The sequence below is a fragment of the Peromyscus maniculatus genome, chromosome 2, assembly GCF_049852395.1.
Source record: "Peromyscus maniculatus bairdii isolate BWxNUB_F1_BW_parent chromosome 2, HU_Pman_BW_mat_3.1, whole genome shotgun sequence".
Taxonomy (NCBI): Eukaryota; Metazoa; Chordata; class Mammalia; order Rodentia; family Cricetidae; genus Peromyscus; species Peromyscus maniculatus.
Genome location: NC_134853.1, coordinates 67,860,626 through 67,881,814, shown reverse-complemented (window position 1 = coordinate 67,881,814; position 21,189 = coordinate 67,860,626). Strand labels below are relative to the sequence as shown.

At 51.7% G+C, this 21,189-nt stretch overlaps 2 protein-coding genes across 16 annotated transcripts in view; one reads left to right on the top strand and one right to left on the bottom strand.

Moving 5' to 3' along the window:
• Tmem8b (transmembrane protein 8B) overlaps positions 1 to 11,537 on the bottom strand; it is a 23,590-nt gene extending 12,053 nt beyond the window's left edge. For 4 of the 9 annotated variants that reach the window (XM_076564095.1, XM_076564092.1, XM_076564096.1 and 1 more), the window contains exons 1-4: positions 11,313 to 11,450; positions 6,732 to 6,921; positions 6,176 to 6,383; positions 19 to 152 (exon numbers count right to left, since the gene is read on the bottom strand). Coding sequence is in view for 2 of the 9 variants with exons in the window: in XM_006986053.4 (XP_006986115.2) it covers positions 19 to 152; positions 6,176 to 6,383; positions 6,732 to 6,921; positions 10,472 to 10,997 (1,058 nt within the window). In the remaining 7 variants the exon portion in view is untranslated. Of the gene's footprint in view, positions 1 to 18; positions 153 to 6,175; positions 6,384 to 6,731; positions 6,922 to 10,471; positions 11,204 to 11,312 lie in introns of those variants that run through there. The other 5 variants (XM_006986053.4, XM_016004614.3, XM_076564094.1 and 2 more) reach the window with 4 other exon arrangements.
• Positions 11,537 to 21,189, top strand: Fam221b (family with sequence similarity 221 member B). 7 transcript variants are annotated; one of them, XM_076564097.1, is made up of 8 exons: positions 11,550 to 11,885; positions 12,801 to 12,866; positions 14,416 to 15,085; positions 15,250 to 15,393; positions 20,046 to 20,156; positions 20,304 to 20,501; positions 20,631 to 20,750; positions 21,113 to 21,189. In XM_076564097.1, exons 3-8 carry the CDS (start codon positions 14,416 to 14,418, stop codon positions 21,148 to 21,150), a joined length of 1,281 nt encoding a protein of 426 aa, XP_076420212.1. In that variant the 5' UTR covers positions 11,550 to 11,885; positions 12,801 to 12,866; the 3' UTR covers positions 21,151 to 21,189. The 7 variants fall into 7 exon arrangements, with proteins under 7 accessions (XP_042126994.1, XP_042126986.1, XP_042126991.1 ...); XM_042271058.2 differs by having other exon boundaries at positions 11,749 to 11,885; positions 20,901 to 21,189; XM_042271060.2 differs by lacking the exon at positions 12,801 to 12,866 and having other exon boundaries at positions 11,537 to 11,885.

Below are 21,189 nucleotides of genomic sequence, written 5' to 3'. Positions count from 1 at the left end.
AGGTTTGTGTTTACTTACTTATACAAGGCTGAGCGATTGTGGGGGGAGAGGGCTTGCTCGGAGGGACGGCCAGGAACCAGTACAGCCACGTCCAGCAAACGTCGGACAATCAGCTGCGGCTGAAGGAGGTACTGGCACTCATCCTGGAGACCCTGAAACAAAGGGGGTAGCAGGGGAGACAGTGGGGATGCTAACACACCCTGCTGGAGGGGTCTTGAAGGAACCCCTTTATCCCAGGGTTCCCACTCCAGTCCCTAAGCGCTGAACTTTTCCTACCCGAGTAATCATTTTATTAAGGACTGTGTTGCATTAAAACTATTTTAGAATAGACTTAACTACAAGGGCTGGGGGTGGGGAGGACTGAAGGAAGACATACCCAAGTATGGGCACAGGCTCTTCAAGGGAGAACTGCCTTTTTGTTTGTGTGTGTTCATGGACTTGAGTCAGCCACGTGCCAGAGGGGAACCTCGGGTGCCAGCCTCCGCCTTCCACTTTGCCTGAGGCAGGTCTCTTCTGGTTAGCAGCTGTAGGAGCCAGGCTAGATGCCTACTAGCTTGGCCCAGGAACTTCTGGAGAGTCTCCCGTCCCCACCACCATCTCACCATAGAAGCACTGGGATTCCAGATGTGTGCTACTTGGCCAGCTTTATGCGGGTGCTGGGGATCTGAACTCATGTCCTCATGCTTGTAAAACAAGTGCTTTCCCCACTGAGCCATCCCCTCAGCTCTTGGGGCAGTCATTTCTGATCATCTTTGTCCTATCTGGGTCTTCAAGGTCTCAACATGAAGTTCAGGGACTCCAGTTCGGACCCAGCTGGTGGTGTGGCTCTCTGTCTGTACCTTATCCCAACCCAACCCTCCACTTGGGACATTCCTAGACAGGACATTCCCCCACGCCACTGTAAAAGCAATCCATCCCATCCCACAGCTGAACACTGGCTCTGCTAGGGGGGTTGGGAAGCTCCTTCTGGGCCCCTAGTCCGGCCCTTCCATCACCACGAGGAGTCTGAACCTTTAAGTCCTCCTGTGCCCCATGGTGCCCTTCTGTTGTGTGCCTGTCTGACCTCTGCTCCATCACGCCAGTGAAGACTACTCACTGCCTCCCAAGCAACCTCCAGACTATTTGGAACTTGAGACGAGGACTTGGCCCTCCCGACCCAGGCCTAATGTGCTGTGTACAACTTGCCATGAATGTTAGCCAAACACATGAATCAGCCCAGCTGCAGACAGCGCTGACCTTTATGAAGCCAAAACCTGACCCGTCTGTACCTCAGACAGTTTCTCTGGACACTGAAGGGCAGCCACCACACCTCCCAAGGCTTCCTTGCACTGGACAAACTCCCAAGTCCCTCTGTCCTGCCCTTCTGAGACCACTACCCCAACACCCCATCACTGCACAGCTCTCTCCACAGCAGCTACATCTTTACGCCCCACAAACCCATCCGTTAAGGGGCGTGAGGGTCTCTGAATGAGGCTTCTCTAGCCTTCTAGATAAAGCCTTTTGTTGGCCTGATAAACTAGAGGCTATGGCTCGTTTTGGTGGTTACCCTGATAAGATGTGCCCCCCAAAGCCTTGTTCCTGAGAAAGTTCCAGGCCCTGACATTCCACCATGTGTGATGCCATGGAACGAGTCGGCCAAGTCTGACTTTGGGCTATGTCCACAGTGCTGTGGGGAGCAGCAGGTGCCCTGTTCTAGTGCGGTCTGCACCCCCTCACCGCTGCATCTCAGTGCTCAGCAGACCACCTGGCTCATCGGAGGTGCTGGAAACCAAACAGCGGTCAAGTTGAAGGATGGGTGTCAAAAGATAGTCCCTAAGTGACACAACTGTCCAGAATTTTCCATCTCTGACACCCAAAGCTGATGTCCCTCACTTATGATGTAAAACTCTATGAATCAGAAATACTCTGGCAATACACTTCAGAGCCTGCCCCCCAGCGGAGGAATCCACGGCAATCTCATGCTCAGGATGAACCCCATTTCCCTGCCTCACAGTCTATGGGGAACAAACACTGCTCCCATTTTTGCTGTTGGTTTCGGAGAGGATCAGGACACATGGGTGGTCTGGCTGTGTTCCTTCAACATCCAGTCTCTTCCTCCACCTGAAGCAGAGACCAGGAAAGGCAGAGGCCTGGCAGAAAGACTGGACCATGGAAAACTCCTCCCATTTTGTGGAGCACAGGCAATGTCTTTGCTTTTATGTTCTTTAGAGAGCTAGAGAAGGTATCCTCTCTATTATTCTGTCTGTAGTCTAGGCTAGCCTCGAACTCACCTTGTAGTCCAGGCTGGTTACAACTCATGCCAATCCTCTTACCTCAGCCTCTCAGGTACAGAATTACAGATGTGAGTCACCATGCCCAACTGATAAAATGCCCCCACCAGACTGGCCTGTAGGCAAGTCTGTGGTACATTTTCTTGATGGATGATTAATGTGGGAGGGCCTGGTTCACTATGTGTGGGGCCACCCCTGGGCTGGTGGTCCTAGGTTCTATAAGAAGGCAGGCTGAGCAAGCCAGGGGAAGCAGGCCAGTAAGCAGTGTTCCTCCATGGCCTCTGCAGCAGCTCCTGCACCTCCAGATTCCCTCCCTATCTGAGTTCCTGCCCTGGCTTCCCTCAGCAATGGAGTATGACCTGAGAGTTACAAGATGAAAGAAACCCTTCTCTCCCCACATTGCTTTTGGTCACGGTGTTCTCTCGCAGCATCAGAGATCCTAACAAAGACAGGCTTGCAAACTGAAGATACTCAAGGACACGCGGCTTCCTCTGTGCCCAGCACAGCTTTCTTGTCCTCGGTCAGTCAACACCGACTCATGTGGAAGTGACTGAGGGCAGGACAGACTGCAGGGGGCGGAAGAGGAGGCAGATGGACATTTAGGAGGTTGCTGTGGTGGCAGAGGCGAAGACTAGAGAAGATGTGCTGGGGGTCAGGCTTCTGCGGAGTGCATGAAAAGCTGAGGAACAAGACTTGATGAACTGGCCGTGGGAAGTAAGAGAAAAGTAAGACTCGAGCGTGACGACGCATTCGAGGCTTGAACGACTGGTGGGTAGCAGTGTTAGTTACTGAGAAGAAGCTTAGCCTGGAAATGAGGTAGGAATAGAGTTTGGGGCTTTGCTTCATACGCATTAAGCTTGAGAGTGTTCTTAGAAGCAGTTGAAGGTGTCAAGAAAGCTGGTAGACAGAAAGGCTGAGAGTCACAGCATACAGGACTGGCTACCTACTCTTAGGAGCATCAACCCACAGATGGTATTTAAAACAACTGTGCCAGAGACACCAAACAGAGAATGAAAAAACAAAAAGGAGTTCTCCTGGGACTAAGCCTCAGGTCACAACAGCACACACAGATCAAGCAGAAACGTCAGAAAAAAACAGTGTTGTGGAGTACTATTTTAACGAGGCAAAGATGTGTTACATTTGTTTATGCTGCATTTGTTTAACGATGTAAGGATGTGTGTTTAATTATGTGAAGATGTGTTGCATTTGTTTCACTTTGCCTGTCTAAGGCACCTGATTGGTCTAGTAAAGAGCTGAACAGCCAATAGCTAGGCAGGAGAGGGATAGGCGGGGCTGCCAGGCAGAGAGAATCAATAGGAGGAGGAATCTAGAGAGAAAAAAGACAGAGAAGAAGGAGGAAAGAAAAGGGAGACACCCAAGGTGAGAGGCCAGGCCGCTGCCAGCCGGCCAGACACTGAGAAGCAGTAAAAGTAAAATATACAGAAGGAAGAGAGGTAATAAGCCCCGAGGCAAAAGTTACAAAGGGGAAACAGGTTAACTTAAGTTAAAAGAGCTAGCCAGAAACGAGCCTAAGCCAGGCCAAGCATTCAAAACGAATAAATCTCTGTGTCATGATTTGGGAGCTGGTTGGTGGCCCAAAAGAAAGTGCCTGGTACAGAACAGCAGGTGGACAGAGTCAGGAAAAGCGGGAGGGTGGCCGAAGTCCTAACTGCCTAGACCAATGATCAAGAAGGAAATAATAGACCGAAGCAGCTGGAACCTGGATACTAGTTACCTACAGAGAGAGGAACTCAAAACTAACAGAAGGGAAGAAAGACTTACTTCTCACTGTGGGCATTTCGTGTCTTTCAAAGGCTGTACCAGGTCATATGTCACCTATTTGAAATACAAATAAATAACTTAGAGGGGAGAGAGCAGAGGAGGCCGATAACAGATCCCACCTCCTGTGGCTGAGACGTGGAGATGCTCGGTCCTCATCGGCGGACTGCCTTCTAAGCTATCTGCTGCTGTGCCTCCCATCTAGTTTTCATTATTTGACCTGATTTTATTTGCACACAAATCCTAGACTGGAAAGAGAAAGTCTTCAAGACCTATGCCCTGCTACTTGGGAGAACTTTCGCGTTATGAGCTATTAGGTGCTGCAGGTATCCACAACCCAAAAGCCGTCCAGGGCAGGCTGGTAAATGGGAGCCTTAGGATGAGTAGTTGCTAAGACATGGACAACAACAAGATGAGCGGCTAGGACAAGGCAGACAAGGAGGCTGACAGGAAGAAGCGGACACAGAGCAGTCATGAGATCCGCTTAGGACAGCAGGAGCTTGAGAAAGTGCAAGAAAGCATCAAAACCTTGCCAGGCCCCACCACATGCCTGCTCAGTGCAGGAACGCATGGTTCAGGAGGGGTCTGGACTAGAGACGGGCAGCCTTTCCAGGCTCCCTGTCCCTCTCAGGGAACAGTTCAAACCTCTGGGCCCTCTTTGGTCTGACTTCTGCCGGCCCCTCCGCCTCCTTCAGCCCTCCTCCTGAGCTCTGCTGCCTCTCTCCCACCAGCCTCTCTCCCACCAGCCTCTCTCCCACCAGCTGACAAACTTCCCCGTCTCCTCACTGAGGCCTCTCTGCCCATCTCTGAATACTACCTCCACCATATTACCAAACTGAGTTAGCCATCTCCTCTTTGTCTTTTTTAAGCATTTTCACATCTCACCAACACAGGTCATCTTTACCTCAGTGTCCCCAGCTCCCAACCCACGGCCTAGGGCAAGGCAGCTGAAGGACAAAGGGTCACGGAGAGATCTAAGCTCATCCCTACAGTCCAGGAGGACCCTAGAAACAGTACCGCCTCATCTCCCTGGGATCCTTCCTGCCCCCACCAGGGTCTCGCTAAGCCATACTACATCCTGTGCTTGCCACACCTTACAGAAGAACCATGGTACAGGAGGATACAAGTTGGGAATGCAGAAGGTTCTAGACAGGAGGCCCATAGGTTTAAGTCTGGGAAACTAGCCAGGATCAGGGAGCTTAAGAATCCTTAGAGACCAGATTCCAGATTCCAGAAGGTAATCAACACTGCAGAAGAACCATACCCAAGATCCTTGTCCATCCAACCTCTAGAACAGGCATGTCCGAAGAGCTGCACTTCACAGCCTCTATAAACCCTTGTCTGTTCATGCTCTGTCCTTCACTCTTACCAAAGCCCCACACACATGGCTACCAGACTAACAGAGGTCAGCTCATCACAGCTTCCCCCTCTTGCAATGGCAGAGGAGGAAACCTATGGACTTCCTCACTCCCAGGAAGAATCCCAACTTGTCTAACATACCAGAGTGGCAGGAAAACACTGTGGTATTTTCTTTCACTCCAAACTAAAGAAGCATTCTGACCTTTGAACCTGCCCTTCAGACTGACAATCTCTGCTGTGTTAAAGTCAGTCCTGAGAGCAGAAGAAAGGAAGGTAACAGGCAGGAAGGATATCAGCTATCCAAAAGCCTCTTTTATCAGGAAAACCTTCTCTTATGGCTTCTCTGAGGGCAAAGGAGAGACCTGAAACCATGATGCACTGGGATAGAGACAAGAATGTGGCCTGAGAGAAATTTCAAGGCGATTATCAACCAAAATAAAGAAACAAAGCCAGTGCTGGGCTCGTACAGCAGACTCCACTGCCCAGATAGCTTGTGACCACTTTCTCTTTGCGCCTCTGATAGGAAAGGACACACTGCCCAGCTCCAGGGCTTTAATCCAGGCTCCGTAGTTTCTCTCCAACCCACCTGGAATCAGTTTCCTACACAGGCCATCCCACAAGTTAACCTGCTGGCCTGTAATAGTGCCCCACCCCAGCCATTCTGGTGCTGCTGCTCTCTCTGCTAACAAGGCTATGATGCCAGGGAGCACCCAGCAGGGATGGAAGGGCAACTATGACCCCTCCTGTCCCAGGCAGCGGCAACCCACCTTGACAGAGATGTGGCCATGGGCTTGGGGAAGGTGGGCAGCCAAGAACCAGTCCCCAGGTAAGGGGCTGCTGACGTTAAAGATGCCCGAGGTTCTGTTGGGCAGCGTCCAGCTGAGGGTGAGTGAGAAAACCCCAGGCACGGCCGTGTCTGATGGAAAGTGTGTCTGCAGGGGATTGATGACAGGAGGCGCTCCAGAGCGGAAATACCTGGGGGTGAGAATTAGGAAGAGAGAGAAGCAGGCAGTGGGGTAGCAATTAGGAAACGGGGGTTAGAAAAAGAACACTAGTAAACAAACGATTCCCCATACTGACATATACCACAAAGTGGTTCCAGGTCAAGGGTCAAGTCCATAATGGGCAAGAGGTCAGCTCAGGCACTCATAGTAGTTACAAGTGGCCAGGTGACAGAGGTCATGGCCCCCAGTCACACTTCAACCTGGATAAGTGTCAGGGTCAGGTCAGGAGGCATGCTTAGACCTCAAAAAGTCATATTACAGTTTGGAAAGGAAGTAGGGTTGGAAATTGGGGTTACAGAAGGGCGGATCGAACACTCACACAGTTACACTTTGATCTGGGCAGTGGTCCCCAAAAGTTCCTCCCTGCTCCTTGAAAATAATGAGGTTCCAAACCGCCAGGAACGTGTCCTCGGGAACGTGGAAGTGGAAGAGTTCCGTGCTGGCGAAGGAGCGGAAGGGGCTGAGCTTTCGGGGGGAGCAGGTGGAGTAATCCGTCAGGAAAAGGCCTCCTGGGGAGCAGAAGGAGGTCAGCAGAAGGCAGGGGCAGAGGCATTGCCAGGAGGCAGCAGGCAAGACAGTGTACCAAGTCAACAAACGCTCCCCAGCAGCCAGGAGCTGGGGCTTGCGCTGCCCTAGCCAGTATCCGGTTTGTTCCTCACGAAACCTTGTTCTTAAAAAATTCCTATGGCAAAAAAATGGAAAACTGAGAACTGAAACCCAGGACCCTTCATACAACTTCATGCTCACTCACTTAGGGGGTATTATTCTCCTCTCGCCAAGCCTAACAAAACAGTGTGCAAGTGTGTGCGTGCGTGCATGCGTGTGTGCGTGTGCGTGTGCGTGTGCGTGTGCGTGTGTGTGTGTGTGTGTGTGTGTGTGTGTGTTGGCACAGGCTCTTAAGCCGCTGGGCAAGCTAGAACTCCACCTGTGGGGCTTGGGAGTCAGCGCAGAACTGTGTACCGTGTTTGTTCTCTGCCCTTCTCTATTCCCCAGCGGTTAGGAGCAGTAAAACTTCTCAGAAGCGTCACAAGAGCTGTCTGTATACTAGCTCAGGGCAGGGGAGGGGAGGGGAAGGCGTGGTGAGGCTGCCAGGGAGCTGCTTGGGTGGCAGAGTCAAGAACAGGAGCTGGCAGGCCACCACGACAGTGCCCACGAGAGGAGAGCGATCAGAACCTCGAGGGTCAAAATTAGCAGCCAGGGTGTTCTCCCGGGAGGAGGTCCTGGAAGGCAGTCACGGTGACTCAGGGGCACCCTAAATCACTTGGAACTATTTAGAGTAGACCAGGTTGTGGGGGTGGGGGGGTGGGAGGTGAGGGGGGGACTCTAGCTGAAATGCTCAGATCCCTGATCACAGCTGTCAGGAGCAGAGCCAGGGTGAGGAGCAGGAGAGTCACAGGCTCTAGGCAGACAGGCACACAGGGCCAGGCGTGTCAGAGCAGTGAAGGTAATCAGGAGAAGGTAGTTCCAAAACGCAGGCCGTGCCCCCATATAAAGCTCCCCTGGCCTATTATCCCTCCCTCCTCCCTGCCTCTCTCTGGATTTCAAAAGAGTTCCAAAGGAGCCCAGGACTATGTCCCTGGACAGGTGGAAAACTGGGAGGACTCAAGAGTCCTCGAGACACAGTTGAGGCTGGAGGGAGGGTTCTGGAAACTTCAGCTACACTGGAAACACCCACAGGTCTTACCTAATCTGATGCTCTCTACCTCTGGAGATGGGAGTCACCACCCCAAATATGGGGTATTTAAAGTAGCAGCAGGAAAACGGTGGCTGCCGAAGGAGGATAGGCTGGCCAGCCTACTAAATGAGTGCACACTCAAGAGGGACCTTATACAAGAAGAAGCCACTGGCCAGAATGGCTCAAAGGCCATGACAGCACCAAAGGATTAGACTCTGCTGTGCCAACCCGACGATCCATTTCAATAAGAAAAACTGCCTACTTGCAAGCTGAGCACTGCCTGGCATCCTGGAGAGGCTGGGAACTGTACGCAGACAGTAGCGGGAGGTACCCAGGGCAGATGAAGCGCACCGGGACTCACCAACCTCACCAAACGGAGAAGACAGCTTCCTAGGAGCTCGGCCTCCAGGAGGCCCCCAACTCAACAGCCTTGAATCCTATTGTTACCGGAAAGAAGCGCTCTGGAGTGCCCTCTGCTGGGGATGGGGACGGGCCGCTCCTTCTAAAGCTAAGCACCAGAGAGGAGCACAAAGAGCCTGTTTGGCCTGGAGAATCATGCAACTGCCTAAGCCCACGCCAAGAAAACCGGTGCCTATGGGGGTGGCGGGGTGCCACGGGATGTGCCTGTAGGAAAAGGAGTGCGTAGCGGCTTGGAGCTTCGGGAGGAACTCAGAAGGAGTCTGGAGGTGAGGTGGATCCTTGGGAAACAGCCCTATTCACCTCGCTCTTTGATTTGGGAAGCATAAGCACGGCCCCATCCAAGTCTAAACGAACTGGTCCTGACGCCCCTTCTATGATAACATGTAGGTGCTTTTCCACCGCCTAAACCACAGGAGTGTGTGCAAACTCCCCTCATCCAAACCAAAAACCTGACTGCCAGCAGCTTCTGCAAGTGCCCAGCCTGCACGGCCGTCAGCAGTCAAAGTCTAGTCCCCCACCCTGGGTCCTTCCTTCCAAAAGGAGCAGCACTCCCGTGGTATGTTCACAAGAGGCGCGGGCCAAGCTAAGGCGTGTGTGGGCCACGCCACATGTCCCCCGCACCCTCACACATGACATACGCCCTCCAAAGACACATCAGCTCACGTGCACTCAGATAAAATACATATCACCGGCATGTAAGCATGGACACATGCTGTGCACACACCATTCCCACAGATTCCCTGTTATACACACGGGTACATAGAGACCACACATCTCTGCGGGACTGTGACCTCAGGAATGCACTGATCTCAAGCCCTACACGGAAGCTGGCCCAGTGAGATCAATGAAACCCACCTCCTCCGCCGCCCACAACTGTTACTGCCAAGGACTGCAGAGCACATCTCCGTCCTCTCTCAAGTGCCACTCAGAGAAGGTGGCCTGGGGCTGAGGCCATGAACACGAGCCATTTCACGGCAGGGCCATCTCTGCTCTTAGGCTAGGGCTCCCTGTGTCGCTGTCGTGTGCACCCCCCAGCCCTCCCCCAACCCCACTTCCTCATTCCAACCATTAAGAAGCTGGGCCACTCCTCCCAGCCAAGTGACTTACTTCCCAGGCTACATGATGGATGTGGGTTGACACCTGACAAGTGAGAAAGAGTTTATGAATTAAGCCTCCTTGCAGACAGACTAGGGAGGAAAGAGATTGTGCTTCGGGCCCCTGGAGGAGTATATCAACCTGGAATGTAGTCAGAGGGAGGGAGGGGAGGGAGGGGAGCCGACCAGAGGTCACAGGAGTTGGGAAACCCTTCTCTAGCTCCACTACTGCTATTTACACACACTACAACTTTGAACAAATTACTCCCTCACTGAGCCTCAGTTTCCCCATCCGTAGAGTGCTGCTGAGGTTCAGCCATGCTCTAAAAGTTATCAAGAATTATCTGTAGTCCGGTGACATTCCCTTGGGGAAAGACCCAGCACAAGAAAGCTCATTATAACGCCAGCTAACCCACATCCATCTATGCAATGCAACATATTGTCTTCAAAGCTGTTTTTAAAACCCTTTTTTGAATGTGTGGTTGGTATCTCAAAAGTTTAGGCCACGGTCTGGGGGCTAGAATCGAAGCTTCCATTCTACAGGACTATGTCATCTCCACAAAACTTTGCAGAAGGGGTAAAGCCCCCAAGACCTCCCGCGGAAAGCCAGACCCAAGGGGACACCAAGAACTGAGATCTCCCAGAGCTGTTTTGGGGACTGCTAGCCACCTGCTGAAATAGCTGAGCAACACCACTCTTGAAATCTGCCAATCCGTTTCTGGTGTAAGCCCTTCTCTCCCCTATTCCCTTCTCCCACCCCCACTTCTTCCCCAGTGACCTAGCTCCCCAAGTCCCCCCTCTCCTGACTTTCCCAGCCACCCCTCCCTGGAACCCCATGCTTGTCTTAATCTTTCCTGTTTCTGCACTCACCAGCCCCTGGACCAAGGACAGAAAACAGCAACAGCAGCAATAGGGCTGGCGGCAGCTGGAGCCCAGACCTGAGTCGAGGCTGGGAGAGGGGCAGAGTATGAGAGAGGCGGGGAGCCAGTGGAAGAGACTTGGGCAAACACAGAGATGGGGGCAGAGGCTGAGATACCGGGCTGCGCTGGACTGAGCACTGGGGCTCAAACAAGGGCAGAAGATGTGGTGGGAAGAGTGGATGTGATGGGGACGGGAGCACGGGCTGGGGCTGGGCCAGGAGCTTAAGCCAACGCTGGGGATGGGACAGGGTCAGATGCTGGGCTGGGAACTGGGACAAGGGGTGGAACAAGGGCCGAGGCGGGGACAGCGGCCAAGCCAGAGGCAGGGACTGGGGTTGGAGCGGGGACCTGGACCTGGGCATTCGCTGGGACATGGGCCGAGGCCGGGGCAGGTTTGGGAAGTGGGGCGAGGGCGTGGCCGGAGGCCAAGGCTGAGATGGGGATAGGATGAGGGGCCGGGACAAGGGCTGGGCCATGGCCCGGGGCGGGGGCGGGGCCGGCCAGGCCAGCACGGGACGCTCGCAGAGCTGACCCGCGGCTCCGCTCCCCACCCCCGGGGGGTGGCCTCCGGCGTCCTCGCGGGCCCGGGGTCGGGACCGGGACCTGGGGAGGAGTTCAGGCCTGGGCGACTCCGGGCTGCGCTGAACCGGCGATAAGCAGGCCCCGCGGCGTCCTCGGCGTGACGCTGGCCTGGCGCTCCGCCCCGCGCCCCATTCCATTGGTCGCTCTCAGCAAGGCCCTCCCCTCCCCAATTCTATTGGTCTCTAACTTCAGCCTGCTGGGCTACCTACCTGGGAGCCTGGGTCTCACCCTAACCACTGAACCCGGGTGACCTCTCAAGTCCTCGCAGCTTCCGAGGAGCGCCGGAACGGTACAGGAACCTTCCAGACCATGTCCCGCCCGCTCCTGCGTTTGCACAGCCCACACAGAGACTGGCTCAGCCCCGGGTCCCAACTAGATCCAAAGCTGCCCCCTCGGGAAACCTCACCCACGCAGACGACCAGACTACTGTTGCCGTGGAGACTCCTGGGCGTTCGGGTTGCCCCGGAGCTCGATGCCCCCGCTCCCCTCCCGGCCTGGGTTCCAGAGGCTTCAGTCAAGTACATCCTTCATCGGCCCTGGACCTCTCTTGTCCCCTTCCCTTGACTACTCTTCCTCACATCGGGCCAGGGTCCCTTTGCGAAGGTCTGCAGATGCCCAAGTCTCCCCCACACACTTACAAGGAGACCTCTCACTTAGCAACTACAACCTGGCTCATCTAAAGCAAAGCCGTTCATTCCCTCGGTCAGGATCAGTCCTTCCCCCTCCAACCCAGGGAAAGATCCTCACCTAAGGACTTGCAACCGCCAAGCCTAAGCCCAGAGGTATGTAGTTTCTCCACCGCCCTCCACGCCAACCCTTGACTCCATTTCTTCCTCCTAATACCCACTCATTCTCTACTTTTCATCATGATCCCACCTCTGCCTCTTCCCTTTAGAAAGACTCCAGTGAACTTACTTTGTTTTTTACCTTTAGTTTTGTTTTATGTATATGGGTGTTTGGCTTGCATGTATGTCTGTACACTACTGTGTACCGTGCCTGTGGAGGCCAAAAGAGAGGGTCAGATCCCTTGGGACTGGAATTACAGACAATTGTGAGCTGCCATATGGGTGCTGGGAATTGAATCCGGGTCCTCTGCTGAGCCATCTCACTAATGAGCTGAAGGTGTAACATCTAAAGCTAGCTACTCTCTGACTCATGGGAAACCTAGGGAGCAGTGAGACACAAGAATCCTCAGGTAACACTTGCAGATGACAGCGGACTTACAGATGATGACAGAGTCTGTTTTGGAAGGTCAAGTGGTGGCACTGGCCTGTAATCCCAGTACTTGGGAAGCAGAGGCAGGAGAATTGCTGCCAGTTCAAAGCCAACTTGGTCTACCCAGGAAATTCTAGGCCATCCAGGGCTATATAGTGAGACCCTGTCTGAAAAAAACCAAGGGTTGAGGGTGTAGCTGGGTGATAGAGCACTTGCTAACATACAAAGGTCATTCAGTCCTTAGCACCCAAAGGAGGTCAGGCGTGATGGTAACAGACCTTGAATGTCAGGACCAAGAAACTTGAATGCAATCCTTTAGGCTCAGTCAGAATGTCTTGTGTGTTCAAAAGATCTTGCTGAAAGGGGAGAGAGAGCTTCCCTCTTGGATCTCTCTAGGGTAAATTAGGCATCCTCCCTTTTCACAGTGTCCTGGAGATGGGCCATTCATATTGTCACTGTGTGTTACATTGTCTCTTTCCCAGGCTCACCTGGTCTCAATGCTGAGCATGGTGCCTGAGTAAAGTGTGGGTTTTGGCTGTTGGTAAAATGTAAGTTTCATAAACGAAAGACTTGAGTGGAAAATACCCCGGGGATGGTAGTGGAGAGGCCGTGTTATTGTACAGTCAGGAGGAAGATCATGAGAACGTGGACAAACGGGAGGGAACAGAGAGGAAGGATACACTTGGGGAGCATTTGGAAGATTGAAAGTAGTTCCAGTTGCAGATGGGTGCTAGGGAGGAAGACTGGGGTGTTTTGTGTTTCTCCAGAGTCAGTTCTGAAGCCTGTGGAACTTCCGGGTGGAAATACCTCGCATGGAGCATCTGAAGCACAGGGCATGAAGAAATCTGAGTTAGACATGTGGAGTTAGAAGTCAGAGGTAGGCCGGGCGGTGGTGGCGCATGCCTTTAATCCCAGCACTCGGGAGGCAGAGCCAGGCGGATCTCTGTGAGTTCGAGGCCAGCCTGGGCTACCAAGTGAGCTCCAGGAAAGGCGCAAAGCTACACAGAGAAACCCTGTCTCGAAAAACCAAAAAAAAAAAAAAAAAAAAAAAAAAAAAAAAAAAAAAAAAAAAAAAGAAGTCAGAGGTAGCCAGGCATGGAGAGGCACCTTTATAATAGCATCCTCAAGAGTCTGAGGCAGGAGACCTGTGAGGAGTTCAGACCAACCTGGGCTACATAGAAACCTAGCCTGGCCTATATAGTAAGACTTTGTCTTGAGAGGGAAAAAAAAGAGAAGGGAGAGAGAATACACACACACACACACACACAGAGAGAGAGAGAGAGAGAGAGAGAGAGAGAGAGAGAGAGAGAGAGAGAGAGAGCGAGCATGTAGCTGGAAGTAGTTGAAGCCTTGAACATCAATGAGCCCAAGGAAGGAGGTGTGTGGTCCCTGGACAAAAGCAGAGGACAGACAGTCATGATATGCACGCTGCGACATTCTCCTGCACTCTTGGAGGCCAACCCCAACTCGGGCTTCATCTTCAGACTCTGGCACTCCATGGCTATAATTCCAGGGTCCTAAGACATGCTCCAGACTCTACCCTTGAATTGGCCAAGTAGCTTGTTGGGGCTCCCTCCTGGGGCATGATCCTCTGCTCTCAGCTACTGATGGGATTCTGACTGCTCTGTCTTTCCTCCTCCTCCTTCTTCTTTTGTTTGTTTTTTGGTTTTGTTTTTTGTTTGAAACAGGTTTTTCTGTGTTGTTTTGGTGCGTGTCCTGGATCTTGCTCTGTAGACCAGACTGTGTCCTGGATCTTGCTCTGTAGACCAGACTGGCCTCGAACTCACAGAGATCCACCTGGCTCTGCCTCCTGAGTGCTGGGATTAAAGGCGTGCGACACTACTGCCCGGCTCTGTCTTTCCATCTTTAAATTCCAGCTCCCTACCAACCTACAGTAGTGTGCCGTGGGAGGCACGTGAGTAAGCCTCCTGGCACAGCACCCTGAAACCCAGAATTCTTCTTTCTTCCCTCTGATGTCTTAGGTCCACTAATAATTTTGTCCTCATCCAGTGACATCTGTGAACCCTGGGGCTCTGCCCTGACTTGCAGACCCTCCAACTTCAACCTAATGAAGCCTGTACCTTATTCTACCACTAGATGGAAGCAAATGAGACCACAGAAGATCCTCAGGCCACCACGGGTGCAAAGGAACGCTCTTCTTTAAAGAACCCCTCTGCTGAAGACTTACGGGAGCCCACTAGCCCTGACAGTCCCTTGGAGCTTTCCAGCTCACAGACATCTTCACAGCCTCCTGCCACCGACACCCTTTTTCTGACATCTCTTTCGCCGAATCCCGAGACTGAGGTCTCTGAGGACCTCCAGGAGCCTTCTGTCTCTGGAAGTACTTTAAAGTCCCACAGCACCAGGCTTCCTTCCGAATCGCCCCAGGGTTCCTCTGCAAGCCTTTTAAATTCTCCCCAGTCTGTGACCTCTCTAGAAAAAGCTATCACCGAGATCCCATTGGAGGACGCTACAGATGAGATTCATTTCTCTAAGGTCCGAAACAATCCTCTTCAGCTCTCACAAAAGGATGTCCCTGCGTCTTCCCGTAGGCTTTATTCTGATGCAGGTCCACGGACCCAGGTCCCTGAATCTGAGCAATCTCCAAAGTACTCCTTTGCAGGACCTTCCACCCAGGACGACGTGGACACATCTGCAAAGTGGGAGGAAACAGAGGAAGATGAGCTGACAGTGGGTACTAGTGACGTCACTGCTCGTGCAGCCAAGCCTGAGCCTCATGCGAGCAAGAAGAAGGAGAAAAGAGTTGGTAGTAGTTGTTCCTGCCTCCCCCCTGTCCCTGTGACTCTGGCACTGTCTGTGACTGATCCAGGAAGGGGGGGGGGGGGGGGGCTGGGTTACTCTTACCTATGGCTCCTCTTAGTTTTAAGGTCCTTTCTCTGGCCCCTGGTTACTCAGCCCTTGTCTTCCCAGGTTATACAAGCCGCCCAGCGGTCCCTGCTAAGCGGGCAGAGCTGACGAATGTGGCTAAGCCAGTGAACAGAGAACAATTTGGTGCTGGGGTGAAAAATCTTTTCCAATGGGAAAAGGATTCAGCCCTGAAGGCCATCCAGACAGGTGAGCCCTGGTGGCCTTCCAGAGCCCTCTAACAGGCCCATGGACAGCTTCCAACCCAACAGATTTGGGAACCTGCCCCTTCAGTGTGGAAATGGCCATGCCTCCTGTCTGGAATCTGGAAGGGGAGCAGGTGGGCTGGCCTGAAAAAAAAGTGGAGATTTCATATGAAGTCCAAGCAGCAATAGATAGATGTATTAAAGTAACTGACATTGTCATCAACAGAAGAATTGAGGGCCAGCCCCAGATCTAGCACCCAAACAGTCTATACCAGAACAACCCTAGCATGTTGGGCAGTCTCTAGCAGCCTTATTCTCATATGGATATGGCAAAAGATTTTGGTCCCTTGACTCCATTAAAGACTGTCACTTCTGAATGACCATCTGAGTAACCAGAATCCTTGAGGGTCCCCGCCAAAGAAGAAAGATAATCCTAAAACCCTGTTGAGTTAAAGTCACAGCTCATAATTAGTGTCCCTCTTTTGAGACAAGGTCCCATGTAGCCTAGGCCATGAGCCTAGCCTCAAACTTCCCATATAGTTTATGATGGCCTTTAAGATTAACCTTGAACTTCTGAACCTCCTGCTTCTACTTCCTGAGTACTAGAGTTACATGTGTGTGCCACCACAGCTGGTTTTACATGGCGCTGGGGGTTTGTGTAAGCTAGACAAGCACCCTACCCACTGAGCTACACTCCGGGAATCATACTTCCTGTGAGTGGAAGCTGCACCTCTGTCATGGGTGTGCAGATGAGCTGTGTAAACACATGGCACACTGCACGTAAGCATGTCTACCTGTGTTATTGGGTTTCACCATCTATAAGGGTTCTTAATCTCAGTAGGAAGGCCACTCTGATCCTCTGTGATTCTGAACTGTCTAGTGAATTAAATAGAAAGTATTACATTTGCTCAAGCTTTTTGTACTTCTGTTCTGCTTATGATGGAACTACATCAACAGGACTAAGATATAAAGCCAATAGAAAATCCTGTATTCTTCTCCTTTGTGTGATTTACTCACCCCACCTCCATGTAGGGATCCTCTCCCCTTCGCCTCTATTTTTTTTTTTTAAGTCTTATTTGTTTCCAAGTTTCCACTGATAGTGAAATCTCTGTTTAATTATGGTTTGGGTTTGGGTTTGGGTTTTGGTTTTGGATTTTTCGAGACAGGGTTTCTCTGTGTTACATTCCTGGCTGACCTGGAACACACTTTGTAGACCAGGCTGGCCTCGAACTCACAGAGATCCACCTGCCTCTGCTTCCCAAGTGCTGGGACTAAAGGCGTGCGCCACCACCGCCCGGCTCTAGTTATGTTAACATCTATTACTGTTGTTTTTTTTCTTGCAAATGCAGGTTCTGTCCAGTCCCCTCTTCACTCTTTTAGATCCCCCTGCCCTCTCCTTACTCTTCAAGACCTCTGTATTTCTCCTTTGTTTTAAATGTCTGCATTTTCCTGCTTAAACAAGTGGTTTGTGTACTCAATCCTACACAAAAATATTTGGGGTCTGTCCCTTCCGATGTTGAAGATCTTGAGTCAAGACTCCCTAAGAATATATGTGATGTGCAGAGAAATCTAAAATGTGAGAGTTTACCAAAATTGTTTTAACAAACAGTTAGTATGCACCAACTATATGCCAAGCAATTTTTAGTTGTGTAAGCAATGGGGCAAGGAAGGTCTCAAGGATAAAGCTTGTCCTTCAGTTGCACAGAGAGACCCGCCTCGAAACGATAAATAACAAAGATCCCTCAGACAACATGCTCTCTGATAAGCAATGCCTTTAAGTAAAATGACCATTATAATTTAGGCAACAAGTTGCTATGCCCAGAGTCATGCCGAGACAGAGGAAAGGGGTACCCAGTTGGGGGCACTAGACTAACAGTAAGCATTGGAAGGAAAGATGGCTGAAGCTACTTATCTGTAAGAGGGTGCGAAGAGATAGTCAAGCTGGGTGGGGTGCTGCACGCCTGTGACCCCAGCACTTGGAAGGCTGAGGTGGGAGGCTCCCAAGTTTGAGGCTATCACAGTCTGCATGGTAAGTTCCAGGCCAGCCTGGACTGCGTAACAAAAAAGAGCCTGTCAAAATAAAATTTTAAGTAAAATAAAAGAGCTATGACAAGACGAGGAACCTTAGGACACTGTAGTGTTTTTTCTTGTGCAAGAATGTCGGTGGGGGACGCTAGCTCAGCTCCGGAACCAGAGAATTGTGCAGGTATTTTCGTGCCAATGTGGAGTCATAGTTCTATCCCAAGGGCACCTGAGAATCACCAAGATGATTTAAAATAGGACAACGACTAACAGATCTGTGCTTTTAAACGATCACTCTGGCAGTAGGAGTAGAGGGAGAAGCAAGACTGGTCACAGGAAGACGCCACTGAAACACTGGTAATAATCAAGGAAGAAGTCGCTGGGTGATGGAGAGACAGACAGATGGAGAGGTTCAGGAAACACTGACAAGGCAAAACTGACTATTGGATCACTGCGTGTGTAGAATAAGTTAAGAAATGTTAAATACCTGGAGCGACACCTAGGTTCTTGGCTTGTCTGAATGAAGTGAGAGCAGGTGTGGGCACATACAAACCTGGGAAACCGAGGACAGAGGCTGAGAGGTTTTGAGGTGAAAACTGTGTAAGTGTTTAATGGAACATGCTAGTGAGAATGCAATCGAAAGATGGCCCTGTGAATCTGAAGCCCGGGAGAGGTCTGAGATGGAGAGGCATCCTTCATGTAAAAACAGCTGTATGCAGTATGGAAACCTTCTAGAAATCAAGAGTTGATGTGCAAGCATGGCCATGCAGCTGTACTGAGTCAGAATGGCACCCAAGATAATGTCTTCTCTGCCTGCCTAGTCTACTTCTAACAGGAAGAGAGTTTGGAATCCGAAAGTAGAATACAGAGCCAGATGCCAGGTTCACCATTTTAAGGGTAGAGAATGGGTTAGGCTAGGCTGTCTAGGCTAGGCTAGGCTAGGCTAGAATAGAATAGAATAGAATAGAATAGAATAGAATAGAATAGAATAGAATAGAATAGAATAGAATAGAATAGAATAGAATAGAATAGAATAATAGAATCTGAGGTATTCTTTCCAGGCTCTATTCAAACTCTTCATCTGAAGGCTGCACACTGATTCCCACGTCCATGCTCAGACTGGCCAAGCTTTGATCTCCGGGCAGACTTGGGTTCATATCTGCACATCACCTGCTCTGCCACTGTGCTCCGCTTTTGTAGAGTTCAGAATTCCTCTAGTGGAGCCCTGGCTCCCACACCCCCATTGTGACTTGGCTTCTCCCTGTGCTCTCAACCAAACATTCCGGGTACAGCAGGGTCCTGGCACTGGAGGCAACCAAGCCAAAAGGCACACCTCAACAAGTTTTAGAACCTTAGGAACTATGGGTAAGATAAGGACACCTGGCCTGAGACACACAATTGTGGGTTATACCACTAAAGGAACGTGTTTGTTTTCAGTCAGGCAGTCTGTCTTCTCTGGCATCTCTTTTATGGCAGGATTAGCGATATGGATGAAAATATAGACCCTTCTCTTGTGGGAAGCCAGGGACAACTTTTAGAATGGGGTGACATTTCTGTTGAGACCTCTCACAGGCATAAGAGTCCTACAGCTGCAGTCCCCTTGAACTCACGGATATCCACCTGCCTCTACCTCCCTAACGCTGCGATTAAAGGCGTGTGCCACCACTGCCTGGCCTCTTTGGCTACCTAGTGACTGGCTTTGCCCTCTGATCTTCAGGCAAGCTTTATCTGTTAGATCACACACAAAATATCGCTACAGTGCTGTCCAGTTCTCCTGTCACATCTGCCTAGCCCTGCCCTTCACTTGTGATGGGACTGGCCATGAAACTGGATTCTTTCAGCCCCCACTGCTAAAGCCAGGATCTTGTAACCACCTGCTCGTGCCTGCATTCGAGAACACTAGCCTCTCCTTTCCACATTCCCTTTCCATTCCTTGGAACTTAGATTTCTTTGTTCTTGCAGCTCTGACTTCTGGCCTGGCCCTTTCTCCTGATCTCTGGGGGGGGCTGTCAGCCACCAGCCACCCTTCTCGGGATCACAGAGGGTGTTAGTTACACAACAGTGGGACACAGAAGGGTTGATGGAGGTGTCAACCTGGAGAGTAAGGGGGCAAGCCTCCTCCCGCCTCCTGGCACCAAGTCTGCCCAACTTCCACCTTTCCTCCAGGGTCCTTCCCTAGTAATCCCCAAGAGGAGCCATTCCCCATCGCCTCCTGTCCACCTGGTCAGTTAGCTTCTCTCTTGCTTGCCATAAGCACTTGAGAAAGGTTGGACTCTAGCATGGAGATAGGAGGAGGTAAGACACTGACAATCACCAGAGCCCGGTGTTCATCTCCAGTGTCCTCTAGAGTCCCCTGCTCTGAAACTGGAGACCACCTTCGGTTATCTCAGGCTGACAGACATGGGGTGGATCCTGGGATAGGAAGGGAACTGACGGTACTTTGGGATAACAAAACTTGAATGAAAAAAAGTCTAAGGGCCAGAAGTGAGGGCTCCCTATTAGAGACAGGTACAGCAGGCTATGGTGGTGAGTTCTCCACCCCCACTCCAGGGGATCCATCAGAACACTTGTAGGGAGCTTGGGGTTTCTTTTTTTTCCCTTTTCACTTTTCCCGATTAATCCCTCCATATGTAGGTCTCTATATTGGCTGGCGCTGCCCCCACTACTTATGGGACTGTTTCCGAATTGGAGATGAGTCCAAATGCTTTTGTGGACATTTGTTGAAAGAACACCAGATCATCTCAGGTAGGAAAGAAGTTGCCATACTTGTCAGGTACGAAGGGGCTACTGTGCTCTTTCCTGTCTTGGAGGGGGAGACAGAGATGAACAGGGAGGGGAGGCCAGGTCCTTCCAGGGGCGGGTCTAACCCTCCACCCTCCCCCACCCTCCCAGATCTGTCGGTGCCCTGCAGCGTGAGTCAGTGCAGGTGCCTCATGTTCTGTTTCATCCCGTCACGCCCAGAGGAGGTAGGTGAGTTCTGGCTTAAGAGACGGGCCACCTTCGATCCCAAAGCCTGGAGAGCCCAATGTCGCTGTAAACATACTCACGAAGAACACGCGGCCACCGGAGCCCACCCCTGCAGGCACCGCGGTAACTTCTCCTGCAAAGGGGTGTTTGGGTGGGGAGAAGTGAATATGGGATGAAGACCAGGCAAGAGCGTCTCAGCTCACGGGGGTGCCGTTGGTTCCTTATATTCTCCTGGGTGCGCTTTTGCCCTAGGCTGTTGCTGCAGCTGTTTTGAGTCCAATTTCCTCTGTGCGGCCTGTGACCGGCGCTGGGAGGAACACGAGACTTTCTTCGAGAATGAAGAGACCAGGCGAAGAGGAGGGAGACCTTATGGTGAGGGGAGAACATGGACAGGGGACCGTGCCAGCGTCTGTAGTCAGAAGGCCAGGCAGAAAGGCACTCCCACCCTTTGCCCCATCCTCCCCAGGTCCCCCGCCCTCAGCCCGCCCCACAGCCCACGCCTGCACTGCTTTCCACCCCCAGGAGCAGACTATGTGCCTTTTGCAGAGATGCCTGCCCTCCGAGATGCCATCCTCACCAAGTCTGACCTTGAGGCCCTCCAGGCGCAGGGTGTCTCTGGCCACCCCAGTTCTCACCCTAGATCCCTTGCACCCCCTGGTCCAAGTAACCTCCAGCCTGGCCCTAAATCTAACCCCCATCCCTGACCCTTTCACCTCTGCTCTTCCCTCCTCCAGGGACAAACACTGTCAACAACTGGCGCAGGCCTTTTTGAGCCTGGCCAAGATCAACAATAAAGTGGAAGCCAATAGAA

What these genes read in the sequence shown, in the direction of transcription:
- Fam221b (XM_042271052.2), top strand. Translation starts at nt 14,416, where the DNA reads ATGGAAGCAAATGAGACCACAGAAGATCCTCAGGCCACCACGGGTGCA. An exon ending in GAAGAAGGAGAAAAGAGTTG is followed by an intron (nt 15,086 to 15,249) that starts GTAGTAGTTGTT and finishes TTGTCTTCCCAG; the next exon opens with GTTATACAAGCCGCCCAGCG. An exon ending in AAGAGGAGGGAGACCTTATG is followed by an intron (nt 20,751 to 20,900) that starts GTGAGGGGAGAA and finishes TTCCACCCCCAG; the next exon opens with GAGCAGACTATGTGCCTTTT.